This window comes from Colletotrichum aenigma (genome assembly GCF_013390185.1).
Source record: "Colletotrichum aenigma strain Cg56 chromosome Unknown KSG_Cg56_contig12, whole genome shotgun sequence".
NCBI lineage: Eukaryota > Fungi > Ascomycota > Sordariomycetes > Glomerellales > Glomerellaceae > Colletotrichum > Colletotrichum aenigma.
This window is the reverse complement of record NW_023500918.1, coordinates 490,258-505,136: the sequence shown is the minus strand read 5'-3', so window position 1 is coordinate 505,136 and position 14,879 is coordinate 490,258. Positions and strand designations below refer to the sequence as shown.

General features: G+C 52.5%; 1 protein-coding gene across 1 annotated transcript; it reads right to left on the bottom strand.

The window, feature by feature from the left end:
- Positions 1–10,630: 10,630 nt before the first annotated feature.
- On the bottom strand, positions 10,631–11,142 carry CGCA056_v015008 (uncharacterized protein; the record flags this gene model as incomplete). Its single annotated transcript, XM_037330249.1, has 3 exons — positions 10,631–10,772; positions 10,821–10,866; positions 10,998–11,142. 3 exons carry the CDS (start codon positions 11,140–11,142, stop codon positions 10,631–10,633), a joined length of 333 nt encoding a protein of 110 aa, XP_037171372.1.
- Positions 11,143–14,879: the final 3,737 nt, after the last annotated feature.

Sequence of the window (14,879 nt, the reverse complement as noted above, 5' to 3'; positions counted from 1 at the left end):
CCTCCTCAACTCGTCATAGCTCGTCGTCACAGGTGCCCCCGTTCATTGGAGAAGAGATAGGTAATACCAGGGGAGTAGAAATGAGGGTATTGCTGTTTCTCATGCCATCCACATGTACCTCTACCGCTGTCTTCCATTGGTCGCCGTCGCCCTAAATCTCACGTGTTCTTGAATGATTCGCTGCTGATTCCTGTTATCAAACTCACACGACTAGCGGCTCAGAAACCGATGCAATTGCCACCTATGCTGCGTAGCTACCTCAGACAATGCCGAGTTCACAGCTTGGGCTTGCTCCGGCGCAAGTCAATCTGTCAATGAAATCTTCCAAACAGTGCCGTTCTTGACCGCGTTCCGACGGTGCCATACGATTTCAGTCCCCGGGACGGCCCATCTGAACAACCCTCAAGGCTTTGCCGACGCAATCGTGCCTATATCATGGCCCATTTCCCCCCCGCATAGACTCATTCAATCTCTTTCCGCAAATCTTGGAACCAGACCAATCCGGTGGAATATAAAAGTTGCCATTGCAGTGAAGCCCCTGGAGGTTCCACGTCTTGTTTTAGCAGAAGCACGATATTCAGGTGGTTTTCTGTCGACGTAATGGTCATAGAGAAAGGTGCTCAGGCTGACGTCCGGATCATCAAGGCCCAGTAGAAAGTTGTGCCGGCGGTCAAGATTGTTAGGGAGCGAGATAGCCTGCGAGTCCACATCGTCAGCGAAGAACCAAAGTCAACGAGCGAATCAGATCATCCCACAGACCTTTGCAAATTCAAATCAGTCTGAGTAGCCGGATGGAAAAAGAAAATGCTCTCTGCAAGACACCACCTCTAGACCCGGCATCGATGCTTTTGCTCGGGTTGCCCGTCAACGGACCTTCCAATCCCCTCCCTATCTGGCTTAGCGATGGGCATAGAAACTCCAGCTACACCGAGCTCTCTCGACTCAGACGGGGCCGTAAGATCTGAGATGGAGGAGTTGACGACTGATGGAAGACATGGGGCAAGTCTTTGGACTGGTCTTTGGGACAGAGCAGCTAGCTCAAGACGCCTCTCAATCAGAGCGGGCAGCCTTTCTCGAAGAAAGCGCTCCTTGGTCATGTTTGTGTGGGCTTTGACACTTGACCAGTACTTCTTCACAACGTAGACTGAAAGTGCAGACTCCTTGCAGACGACGGCTCGCCGTTGACTGAGTAGCTGAACGTTTTATGAGACCGGTAAGCCAGCGGTGAGATGCAGATCAATTCTGAGAGACAGAATCTTGCAAGGTGGGGGGCTGTCGGTCGAGATGGCCCATCGCTCCCTAGAGCCGATGTTCTCCCAAAACGTGAAGACGGCTTCCGCATCAATGGTCTGCGCTTCGTGCTCGTGAAGCCAGGCAATTTTTCCGTTAGAGCGAGAAACTCGGAACTTGAAAAATCGACTTCGGGGGCCCAAAGCTTCGTGTCGAACGATCGTCCCAAGAGATGCGCCTCGGTCGGGCTGCGCTGGAAAGTGGCGGTCGCGGTCAGTCCTTGTCAGGAAGTCTCATATCGCTGGCGTGAAACTGAGAACTCACCTTGGCGTCTTGGAACTTCTGCTTTGGTCATGGCTTCGAAGTTGTCCGGGGCAAGTGAGAAACTGTATCGCGATCGTCGGGTGGAGCAGGCAACTTCCAAACAAGAGGTTTGGGGCGCCCAGATTTTGCGACGATCGGGTGACGGGTCGGACTGTGAGTATGGCTCAAATTCGTTGCTTGCAAAATTCGTAAGTCGTTTGGTCTCTGACGAGTTGAACTTGGAAGACGGAAAAGGAAGGAAAGGATGAGTCGCAATTTTGACTTGATAGCGAGTACCTGCTTGTTGCTGCAAGCAAGCGGAATGGGTTAAAGCACAGTGGTTGGAAATGAAAGGACAGAGAGAAGATCAAAACGACTTGGAGTATGTGCAGACAGTAGTTCTTATGTGGATGAGGCGCGGGGTAAGATTCGGCTCTCAAGGCGAGAAGGAAGTCAACCGGCAAGTGTGCGCGAGTTCAGCTTCGGGAGATCCGGACTTTGAAAGCCGAGCTCCAATGGTCACTCTGAGTTTAATGCGGAAGGCGAAATGCAAAAGCGCTACTTTTCGGATTGTCCATAACACTCTTCCATCTGCTGCTACGAAACCTGCCGAGGTCAGCCGCGTGGAATGGACTTCGTCGTGTTTCCTGGAAAATGACGACGTCCGACACCTTTCGCAGGTCGACCACCAAGAACCTGGCTTAATCAAATTTTCTGTTTGCGGAACGTACGCACGATCCTGATTTTGGCGAGTACTTCGCTAGTGAATTGAGTGAATAAGCCGATTGAGTGAAGAGATGATGGGGTGAGTGCTATGCATGCGGTACAATCACTTTTTTTTTTTTTTTTTTTTTTTTTTTTTTTAACGCCGTGGCGGCAAGGGCGCAGCCGCCCTTGCGGCCGACCTCCCGAAGGGTATGTGGCGTGGAGGGCCGTAGGTTCTCGCTATATACTATACAGTACACGCTGTCCCTCCCGTCCTCCAGATCTTACTCGTGAGTCACTTCCGTGTTCTATCCATCCCTAGTTCCCACTGGTGCCCTAGTTCCGTTATAGTAGTCTGGTCTCCCCTATGAGGTAGACTTTTTTTTTTTTTTTTTTTTTTTTTTGGAGTATAGGTTATGGCCTATCTCTCAGTACTGCGGGCAGATCTTCTGGAAGAAGTTTGTCACGCTAAGGAAGGCCTGGAAGCCTTCATGGTCAGTGATTAGCCCCTTGAAGTAGCGCTCAAGAGATCCTATAGGTCCTATAGGCTCCTGGCGACCATAAGGGTAGAGGGTAGGCCACTGTTGCCTCCCCACTAAGGTCTTTCGGCAGTAGACCAGATGGTCTACTTCCTTAGCCTCCCCGCAAGAGCAGGTAAGCAGTGCTTCTGTATGGTTGAAGCGTTGATGATACTGTTTGAAGTCCCTATGGCCTGATCGGGCTGCTAGGAGATGATGTAGGATTACCTGTGGTAAGGCTAGTTCAGGGGGGCAGGCCAGGGTAGCCTTAAGCCCTAGTTGTATATAGCGAGAGGCTGCCTCTTGCCTCCACTATTTCCCATACTGGTGTCGTTTACGCTCTTGAGCAAGCCGCTTGATCCCTGCTAGGGTAGCTAGTAGGCCTCTGGGGACTGGTAGCGTTGTACCCTCCTTAGCTAGGCTATCAGCCTCCTCATTCCCTTTTATCCCTTGGTGCCCTGGGGACCAGTGGGTTTGTATATTATGTATCCTAGCTGCTTCCTGGATCTCTAGGAAGGCAGCTTGTGAGGATTCCAGGGCCTCACCTCGGATCCCCTGGATAACGCTAGTGTTATCAATACAGATGTGTATAGGCTGGCCTTAGGAAGTCAGGAGGGCCCTTCGGAGCCCTGCCCTCGCCCCCTCTGCCTCGCCGTCGAACACTTCTGCAATGCTGAGGCGGCTACACCCTTAAGCTATGCGTTTGTTACTGCGGTAGATAACAAAGCTGAAACCTGTAGCCCCGTTAGGGGCTTTAGAGCCGTCTGAGTAGATGATCGTATGGTTATCTGGCACAGTCTTAAGCCAGTCTTGAAACGCTTTAGCTGCTTTCTCCTTGCTTCGTCCAGCTGTAAGGTCTTATAGTCCTGAAAGATGCTGCAGCTGTAGGAGTAACAGCCTTAGGCACCTAGGTAGGAGGGCTGATGTTCTTTGTAGTCTTGTTTGCTGCCGCCCTGGCTGTGAAAGCCTAGGGACTAAAGGGTGCTGTTGGTCAACCTTCTGTAGGCGTGTAGCAAAGCGTAGGCGTGCCCCTTTGAGGGCTACTTTTGCTGTTGGCAGGCCAGCATCTCGAAGGAGGCTACTAGTGGGCGTAGTCTTCCAGATGGGTAGGATAGCCCTTGCTGCTGCTGTTATAACCTTCTCTACCCTCTTTACTAAGCCCTTCTGCCTTATACTAACAGTAGCTGCCTAGTTATTAGCACTGCTGCTAGTAGCAGTAGTGCTGCTGTTTCTAGCTGGTCTCTTTAAACCTGCATACCAGGTCTCAGCTCCATATAGGGCGGTTGGGAGGACACAGGCAATAACAGCTTGGCGGGCAGCAGCAGCTGGGAGCCCCCCTTTGGTGTTTGATAGATAGCGTAGGAACTAGGCTACCTTCTTTGCTGCTGCTACCTTTATATCGACGTGGTGCCAGAAGGTGAGTTTCTTATCAAACCAGACCCCTAGCTATTGTATAGGCTTAGTTGAGGCCTTGATAGTTAGGTCCTTTGCCTGTATCTCTGGTAGGTCTTCCCTCTGCTTATGTTTCCTGCTGAAGTGGATTGCTTCACACTTAGCTGGGTCAAACGCAACCTTATTATCAATACCCTAGTTGAGGATCTGAGTTATCTCCTGGCTAAGGGCTGCAGAGTTTCCCTCTAGAGAAGGGCTAGTAGCCAGCAGGCCTATATCATCTGCATAGCTGAACCGCAGCTTCTGGTTATCAGCTAGGATATCAGCTATATAGAGCAGAAAAAGGATAGGGGATAGCGGAGAGCCCTGAGGGAGCCCACAGGATAGGGGGAAGTCCTCTGTAGTAGTCTCCTCTAGCCTGACTCGGGCGGTCCGGCTAGAAGCAAAGGTAAATATCAGCCTAATCAGACTACTAGGCCAGCCTTGCTGTCGTAGCCTAAGAATAAGTCGATTTCATAGGACAGAGTCAAAAGCCCCCTTAACATCCATTGTTGCTAGAGTTGCAGTAAGCCCTAAGTCTAGAGCCCTTTCGATCTCATGGGTTAGACAGGTTGTTAGGTCGACTGCAGCCCTCCCTGGCAATGCCCCAACCTGCTGTGGGCTAGCAACCCCTTCCAGAATGGTGAGATATGCCATTCTCTTTGCTATCAGCCGCTCTAAGCCCTTGCCTAGGCAAGATAAGAGGGCTATTGGCCGCCAGGATCCAGCCTTTGAGAAGTCTGTTTTCCCCGGCTTCTGGATCATAACTACCTCTGCTTTTCGGAAAGTCCTAGGGAAGTAGCCTATGCAGACACAGGCTTAGAAAAGCTGCTGTACTAGTGTAGCTATTAGGCCCTAAATAGATTGTAGTAACTTAGTAGTGATCCTATTAATCCCAGGGGTTGTAGCCTTTATGAGAGTAGCCTGGCGTATTTCCTCTATGCTGACTATATGCTGCCAGGGTATTAGACGCCTTGCAACTATAGGGACAGTGAATAGGTTCCCAGGTAGGTCGTCTGCAGCATCAAATCTCTCTAATAAGGCCTTCTGCAGGGCTTAGGCCTTATTATAACCGTTATTGATAGCCTGTTCATCCACTATTAGAGGTGGGGCCTTAATAGCTAGCCCAGACTTACGCCAGCTTAGTATCTGGTATAAGTTCTGGTTAGACCCAGCCTCCTCAATCTTAGCAGCCCAGTAGGTGCGTTTTGCCTTCCTGACTATAGTCAGAAAGGCCTTCTGCTCCTCTAGGATAGGCAGTGGTATTACTAGCCCAGGTTCTTAGGCTTGTCGTCGCCTAGCCTCAATAGCTGCTCGATAGGCCTCTGAACACTCTTCTGCCCACCAGGGGGCTCCCCTGCCCTGGTTAGTCTGTCTCTTCCCTACTGCTTCTATAGCTGTAGAGAGGAGGCTGACTAGTTGGGTAGCTAGAGAGTCTATTTCTGCTGGAGTAGGTGTATCCCCTAGGGTAGGTAGGGCTGGGATCCCCAGCTTAACTAGGTCAGCTAGCCGGAGTATAGCTGAGTCTGGGACTGTAGGGTGGCTAGTCTGACGCCTCTGTTCCTAGGCTTTGCTTATCGGTATAATAGTCGTAATAGCTTGATGATCAGCCCCTAGGTGTATATATGGGCTAATATAGGCCTCAGCAAAGGGGATGTTTGAGAAGGTTAGGTTGAGGGTGTGCCTATAAGTGTGGGTAGCAGCTCCAACCTCCCTAATAAACTTAAGATTGTGGCCTTCAGCCTATTCTGCGATATTGTCTCCCTGGTTCCAGCTCCAGGAGCCAGGTTCCCAGTATGGGCAGTGCGCGTTAAAGTCCCCAGCTATAAGAGCTCCTGCTGGCGGTTGATAGCTTAGGAGGGTACTTGTTGTATGGTTTATAGGCTCGCCTGGTGGCCTATAGACGTTTATGATAGTGAAGTTGCTAACCTTAACCTATAGGATATCCCTTAATTAGGTAGGTCTTTGTTGTTATATCTGCAGCCTTAGACCTTTACATATATAGGTCATAACCCTAGGCCTTATGTCCCTGCTGTTCCAGAAGTCTACTAGCACATAAGAGTTATAGCTTAGGTGTGTGTTAATTTGCATCTTATCTCTATAGCCTATCCAGGGTTCCTGGATCAGTACTATATCGATCTGATCTGCCCAGCAGAGCTCTAGGAGAGCTGTGTGAGCTGGACTTATCTTCCCCACGTTACACTAGGCGACCCGTAGTACCCATGGGGTAGCTATTCTGAGCCTACTGCTCTGAGTCGAGGCTGAGGTGGGTGTAGGCATTAGTAACGTTATAGTCAGGCTTCTATGCTACCCTCTGGCTCCTGCTGCTGCTTAGGAGTAGATAGATAGGGCGGTTAGTTAGGGGGGGGAGGGCTTCAGAATCTTCAGCCTCATCCTCCTCCATACTGCTGCTCCCAGCTATACTAGCAGTATCTGCTATAATAATTAAGTCTTACGTAGGTGTGAGGGGTTGAGGGCGCTTAGATGTAGCGCTTAGCCTAGCCTCAGCTTGCTGTGTGCTGCTTCCTGGGGAGCCAGCCTGGTTTGCAAGGAGGTCGTCAGACGCCTTCTCTCCAACCTTCTGGATCCCTCGCAGTTCCTTCCGGGTTGGAATAGTAAGGTTCCTGTTAACCAGTAGGGGCCTAGCTAGGCAGTCCGCATAGCTTGCTGGGAAGGGCCTATGACAGTTAGCACACCTAGGCCTAGCTGAGCAGATTCCAGCCCTATAAGTATCTAAGGGTTTACTATAGTTCTCGCAGAGGGGTTTCTAGGTATAGTAGCGGTTTGAGTGAAAGCCCTGGCAGCTAGGGGAGTGTCGTTTGGGGATATGCTTCCTCGGGGGTAGCAGGCGGGCAGGGCCTGACTGTCCAAACAGGCGGAAGCCTTCCTTAACCTCTTGAGGGAGGGCGATAATCAGGCTTTATATAGCTGTAGCTAGATCAGGGCTGCCCTAGGTTGGGCGCCAGGAGAGGAGTCTTTGTTTTGTCTTTAGGAAGACCTCTTCTTCTATTTCAGATTCTATACCAACCCTACTGCCGTTAAGGCTAGTAAAGTAGAGGGGGCAGAATGGGATGATATACTGATGCCACTTAGTGGGCACCTCAACCTTCTCAGCTGTGAGACAGCTTTTGATCTCAGGGGCTCTCTGTAGAAGCAGGGCCTGGATCTCCTTATTCTGGGGCTGGAGTGAGAAGCCTGTAGCAGTGTGGCGGACCTCAACTAGGTCTTGCGGCTGTAGGTTGAGTTCTTTTGTTACTACCATCTTAACTGAGTGGGGGGCTAGGGTTCTGGAGGTAGGGATATGTTCTGCAGGGAGCCGAACTAGCAGGCGGAGGTCCTAAGTCTGTCTTGGCTGGTTTATAGAGCTTATAGCCCGCCGGCCTGTTGTTCGGTTCGACCTAGGGCTGGGGCTGGGGCCGGAGCTGGGGCTGGGGCTGCTTGCCGTGGGGCTATTGGCTGCCTGGGCATACGTTTTTCCAGTGCTGGGGCCAGGGGTGGGTCCAGAGATTTCTGCGGTTGCAAACCGGGTGAAGGTATCGATGAGGTCCTGGGCTGTAGCCTTCAGTCGCGCTGGGGCCGTCCCAATGAGGGCATCTAGTCCTTTAGCGAGGAGGTCTAGGGCCTCATCTCGGAGGGCCCGGCCCTCTCGGGCTTGCTGGAGGGCGGCGGCGGCGGATCGTGGCCCCCTTCCCAAGGGCTGGATAGGGGGGGGCGTGAGGCCCCTCGGTCGTGGAGGTAAGGAGGTAGGGGGAGGAGGGGTCTGGGGGAGGCTGTGCATAGAGGCTGAAAGGCCCCTAGGGGCCTGCGAGAGGCCTGCGGCTGGCTGTGAGGCCATCGCGGGCGAGGGTTCTGGTCGTGGGGGGTAGATTGGGTGGTGTTAGTATTAATGTGAAGGTCCCAGCGCGGCACTAACAGTGGGTGCCAGTGGGGTGGTATGTAGGAGGGAAGTGGTACAATCACTTTGAAGCCGCCTCGTAGCTGTTCAGTCTCAGGCTATAAGTATCGAGGCCTCAAATGCGCAGCAACAGCCTTGTATAATGAGACTCGCATACATTCTGACTCCGTCTGGCTTGCGCAACCTTGACGGCTGAGGTGGCCTGTGGCATGATGAGCTCCAGCTCCTGTCGATGTGTCCAAGGCCACGCCCTTCCGTATGAGCCCAATCTGTTCGCGAGTGGAGGCTCGCGGAACAGTTAGTTCCACCGGCTTGGTGCTTGCTCATTGCTGAAAAAGCTTTGGCAGACTTGGGAGACACGGCATATTGGATTCATCGCTGGGAATTGGAGTCACATGATACCTACTGAGCTGCGGAAACAGAGACCCACATGACGCTGAAAGTGATTGCGTCTGTAAAAGGAATAAGAACATTTGAAGCTTGATGGAGAGATGTCATATGGGCTATGAGACGCTCTGGTAGTTCTGGCAGTCGCTTAAAATATGATAGAAAGTAGGACTTGATGCTTTCGTCCCTTGCGAGGTGATGGGGTTGAAGAATAGTTCAAAGGAAAAGCTTCATATTTCAGGAAAACCACATTATTGAGAAAGGTTATGAGAAAGACAAAGAAATCCGCTTTCCGATTCATGCTGTTAGATTGCCGTATGAACCAAAGAGCTTCGGTGGCCATGAGCTCAGCGCGAAGGTATTCGCGCACACTGTCAAGTAGACCATCACCGTTGAGCAAAGTAGGACCAAGCAACATCGTTGAGAAAAAGCGAGCGTGTGCCAATTGAACACTGGAAAGCAGGTGTCTTTCAATTCAAATGCTCTAAGCTGTTGAAGGTGTTTGGAAGTCAGCCTCCGACGAAGTGGACAGCACGAACAACAGGTTGACAATGGGCGTCTATGCTCTGAGTGCTCGCTCTCTCTCTTGTTCCCAGCTTCAGAGAAGTAAGGTTTTAAGGGCCTGGAGAATGAGCAGCGCAGGAACGAACCTGTCTTCCCTTGTAAGCAGTCAACCCTCAGGCCTCTATGACTGTTGAATTGGGGCTTCGAGTCCGGTTGCTGACCAGAGCTGTGATCTGCTAAAGAGCCCGCTGGATGATTTGTGCTGATGCCAAGAGGTCCCTTGAAGGGACAACGGCCCTCTATATTGCTTGGGCCATCAAGAGAATCACTAGAATGCCGGAGAAGACTACTCCAAGCCAGCCCTCATGTTCCCTTGGGACTTGGTACGTTCTGAAGATATCCACGAATAGGGTCTGTGAGGGAAGAAAGCTCTTGCTAGCAGGCTCTACTTGGCATGTGCGAGGTCGAAAGTCCGGAGCCGAACGTCAGCCGCGAGAGCACCAAAGTCTTGCTGAGTTTCAATCTGCATCAGAGTGTGTAGTCGAGGCCATGAGATTGCTATCCCATGGTCAGACTCGAGCAGCAGCTGGTATTGACGGACGATGACCGTCAGAGGAGGCAGGCGTGAAGGCGAGGACATGTGAAACCACAAGAACTTGAAGCAGGCTGATGTTGGTAAGCGCATCAGCTAAAATGGTCGTAAACAGAGGAATAGACAATGAAGAACGCGAGGACGTCTCTGCTGGCGCGTATCGTCGGCTGTCGGGGTACATGTTGACTTCAACATGCACCATAGAAAAGACACAGGACATGGCGGCGGCACCGCGTCGCGTGAAGGCAAGCTAGAAGCGCATTTCTGTAGACGAGGAACCAAAGACGCTGCTTGCATTTGCACTTGGGAGCATGGTATCAGCGACAAACTTCGGGGAGCAGGCATGGTCCCTTTCGCATGGGCTGGTGACACGATGAAGGGCCCAAGTACGGCAGAGGAAAAGATAAGTTGAGTGGGATGAATGACGGGAAGAGAAGATGGGGAAAAGGACACGGTTCGCCATCGACGGTCTGAGTATTACTCGCCGAGTTCCAAAAGGCAGGGTGTGTGGTGCACACAACACTGCCCAAAGGCCGGGAATGTTGACAATTTGACAACCGTCCGGACCTGCACTCCCCTCTTGCCCATAGATCGTTGTAGTCGGTCTTGACCTGGTCAAAATCGGAATCACCGCCCTCGTCCTCCTCGGCTGGGTTGCAAGCCATGCGGACACATTAGATTCCGTCGTTCATGGTGCCGATTCGCTGGCATTGATCCTAGCAATGATGGACTTTTGTCTGCCATTGACAAGGACGAGGCGTTGATCTCGCCATCCATGAGCAGGCGCCTCCTCGACCGGAATAAACGCAAAGCTTTTGTTCTTGAAGTCCAAATTCCCTGTATTCTTGAGCCTTCCCTCCATCTTGCTCTGCCTCCTGTCCAGGTTTGTGGTGATACATCCTCCTCCTCGGCGTCAAAAGCATCATTGATTTGGTCTTGCGTGAGATCTTTGAGGTCCAAAATGCTGGCTTGATCTTCTCCGTGCCATTGTACCAACCGCGGATCGGATGGTCGTCGGGATCGTCGCATGGGGTCTTCATTTCTGCGTACTCGTCGCGATTCGCATCAATGTCTCGGCGAAATTCGAGTAAGCCAGGACGGACCGCTTTCGAGATAAGACCACGCACGGTTGGATTGTTGATGTCGAGGACGACCTGGAGGTAGGGCAATCCATCCGAGGTACCCCAAATACACACGAAGTCGGGAACTAAAGGGGTCAGCAGTGGTCAGCCAAGTTGTAGAACATGTAGCGGATGTCTTGTATTTGGGTAGCACACACCAGTAGCAATCTCGGGGATTCGCTTCGACGACAGGCGGTGGACGCGCAAAGTTACAGATGGATCGAGCCGAGGGATAAACCATGCGTTGGCGATGTGTCCGGGAGAGAATCTGCGGCTGCGAGCGCGACAGGTGCTTTCCTTTGCTGGCGAGCTGGATTGTTCCCCACAAGGAACGGAGGAACAGTGTTGTGAAATGGGAGGGATGCACCCTGAAGTCGCTAGACTCGTAGGTACCGTTGGGTTGGTGGGGACGTGGAGGGCACCGTGGCGTGGGGTGGTGGTGGGGTCTGTCGCCATGGCTTGCTCCTGGGGTAGTGGTAACACTGAACTTTGAGCAAAGCTCCCATGCAAGTAACACCTGAACTTTTAAGTCGCCCCCATAGTCGGACAAACATGTCTACCTTATATAAGGCAACGTTGATAAGTCTTTCACCACCCATGTCATTGATGACCACGGGCAAGTGAAGGGGCCTGGATTTAGGGGTGGACTTGGTATCTGCGAGCGCAGCACGGACAGTGGAGGCAACCCTCATGACCTGCCTCAGGTACGTGCTGTCAAATTGTACGTATAGGCGCCCGTAAGGGACAAATCAGAACCTTAGTGGGGCACCTACGTTTTGGCTGCTAATTTGATACGTGCCCACTAAATCCGATTGGTACCTACCGATTTCTCGGTGTGAGATTGGTAGGTACTAAATGTTTCAGTGGTGAGCCCCTGTAGGGTACGTACTTCTTGTGCACACTGAAGGGCGCATAACGCCTCCGTTCGATTTCAGAGCAAACCTAACGATACACTCATTGCGAGTTTTGCTTCCTCCTTTCCTCTTATACAAATGTTGGAGCCCCCAGACTGCTAATTATAAACTTCAACATACGGTCTTACACAGCCGTGGTTTCTTCCCTTTCTTCAAACTACCATGTCCCTCATGCTTTGTTAGAAGGAAACAGGCTGTGTGATACTCCTCTGAACCTCCACCTAAGCCTCCCTGTCCTCATCCATCTTTCCCTCCTCATTCTCATCCATCTTTCCCTCTCCGTCCTCATCAACCTCTCCCTCTGCGTCCTCGTCCCCCTCTCCCTCGCTCTTTTTCTGTTCCGACCCACAGCCTGTGACTAAACGATGTCTCTGCGGCGTTTGTAAGCTGGATTCCTTCTCAGCAAGCAGCGGGGACAAGGGGGATCATTTCATACCTTCAGAGCATCTTTCCGAGCAAACCGCCTGCCACAGTTCCCACATGGATACGGTTTGACTCCTTCGTGCAATTTCTTATGCCGGTTTAGATCGTAATTTCTTTTGAAGGCTGCATTGCAATGGGGACAAGCGAAAGGGCGTGGTATTGGAGGTATGGCTTGGGTATTTTGCGAAGATGTATTGTAATAGTGAGGATGACCCAAGCCGGCATTTGGAATATTGGTCGGAAGCTGGGGTGGAAACCGGGGTGGGAACTGGGGCGGAAACTGGGATGGAAGCTGAGGTGGAAACTGGGGTGAAAACTGGGTTTGGAGCTGGGTTTGAAGCTGGGTTTGAAGCTGGGTCGGAATAATGGTCGGAGGATGGATCGGGACCAGGGTTGACGGTACCTGAGATCGGCCAATGTTCTGGCTGGAGTTCCAGGGTCCTGCTGGAGCGGGAACTGACGGGGCTGACGCCTGGGGTTGCGCAGCCGTCTGAGTATATCTATGACCTTGTGGTGAAGAGATGCCACCATAGCCGGGTAGAGACGCCTCGGGCTGCCCAGGCGTACGAGTGTTGGGATGAGCCCGCGGCAAAGACGTGCTCCCATAGCTGAGATTGTCGTTATTCGAGGTTCGGAACGTCTGTTGAGGATGGCCGAGCGAAAGAGGTGTCCTATTTCCCTGCGGATATTCGTCCTCAAAACTCAAATGACTGCTCCCATAAGAAGGGGCTGGAGACCCTCCTCCAAGCCCTTCAGCGATCTCTGGAAACAAGGTACCGGTGGAGGACGATGAGAATGATTGTTGCCGTTGCCTTTGCCTATACGTCCTCACGTTATGGCGATGCGGACCTTCCCGAGGCGTCCGAGGCATGTCCCACTCGGCTGTGGCCGGTGGTTGCACAGGCGAATGGCCATTCCCATTAGAGGGCGCTGACCCCTGGGGTTGCGCAGCCGTCTGAGTATACCTGTGATCCCGTGGTGGGAAGATATTTCTGTAGCCGGGATAGTCGCCACTGAAGGGCAGGGACGCTTCGAGCTGCCCAGCCGAATGGCCATTCTCATTAGAGGGTGTTGATGGCTGTTGCGGCCGACCGAGTGATGCAGACCCTGTCCCCCCCTAGGGATGAGGCGTCGTGGACATGTCCCAGTTAGCTGCGGCTGATGGCTGCGCAGGCGTCTGATTCCCACTCGCAAGGTGAGGAGTATCGCCGACATGGGACAAGATTGGCGGAGCGGTAGCATTTGGAGACGAACAGGAGCGCTGTAGGGGATTGAGCCCATTGCCATTGCCCTCTGATCCTTGTCGCTTTCGCTGAAACTTGGTCATGTTTGTGTGTGATTGACGTGTACCGCTGCCCGACTTTGTGATGAATTGTGAGATGCTAAGTAATGGGAAAGCATTCAACGCTTGGAAATATTTTGACAACTTATACCGGAGTGCGACGCTCCAAAGGTGATGGGTGAAGGTTCGTCTGAGATTGACCCGGAAGGTTCTTGAGACATGTCCCAGCCCGTCGCTGCATCTTGTCTTTGCAAATGACCTCATACCTCAAGGCGTGCGACATGGTCGCCTTGCACCCTGTCTACGCACAAAATGAGAGAGGAAGAAATGGGAGGCCAATCGTGTCGCTGCTGCGATGATTCCGAGAATGACAGGGTGTGGCAAGCTTTCGCCGTTCCTTGGGTGCCAGTCCGTCAAGGTGAAACCTTAGTTGGTCGCAGGATCCCTAAAAGGTGGCACGTATTGGATTGCGCGTTCGGTGAGTACAGCAGTCAGCAAGGTGTGGCTGCAGGTGGTATCCTGCTAAGGTACCTATACCACAGTATCAAGGTAGGAGGGAAATGAGAGATGGGGAATATGACGCCTTCGCGGGCCGGCCCGACCCGCGATCGCAATGGTGGCTGGAAGCTCAGACCTACTGGACTCGTCCGGGGACATGCATCCACCTTGTCCGAGCTGAGCATGACGTTTGCCCCGGCTGGTATGGCTTCGGATGGCACACCTTGGGTTCCTGGGCGGTTGAGACGATTCGGACCAGGCTGCATGGTGCAGGCGGCGCACGAAGGCTGAAAAGGCACTCTGGATGGAGGTGCCGGTGTCGCTACCCACAGGGGATGCGCCACTGAGAGCAGGCAGGGGAGGTGCTCCTTCCCCCTGTGTTTCCCATCGGTGCGGGCAGTCTTCTTGTGGCCGCTGATTCAGAGTTTCATCTACCCAAACACTTGCACGAAAGAGCACGCGCTGGCCGAACAGCAAGTACCACAGAATTGAATTGCCCTGTGAAGCCAGTTGCTGCCTTGGAGAACTGTCCATCTTGAGCCAAAGAGAAACGTGATGTACCTTAGATAGCCACACTCCCCCATCAAAGCCCAAGCAGTCGCGGCTTTCCTGGCGGCCCCCGATGAATGGTCACTCTCCCGCAAGCCCGTGATCGGTGGTGCAACAAACGACTGCTCGACCTGCTACGTGCACCGTATCTCCGCGTTCGATCTGGAGACGTCTCCAAGTCCAAGAAAAGATTCCCCCCCACGGAGGATCGGGAGCGCAAGGCAACGACTGCATCGGTCGTCTGGCAGTGACTGAGTCTGGCAATGGCTGATCATATCGACCTACCAAGGTCCCCACGGGTACCTTACAGGGGACTGTCCACTGGCGCAAGTTGGTACCTACCGATTCTACACCGAAAAATCGGGAGGTATCAATACAACTCCGCTAATGCCACAGGGGACAGTCCACTGAAGCAAGTTGGTACCTACCGATTCCACACCGGAAAATCGGTAGGTATCGATGCTGGCCCACTGAGTAGTAGGGACACGACAAAGACAATGGAATGTCGAAAACGACCCCTTTGGGTT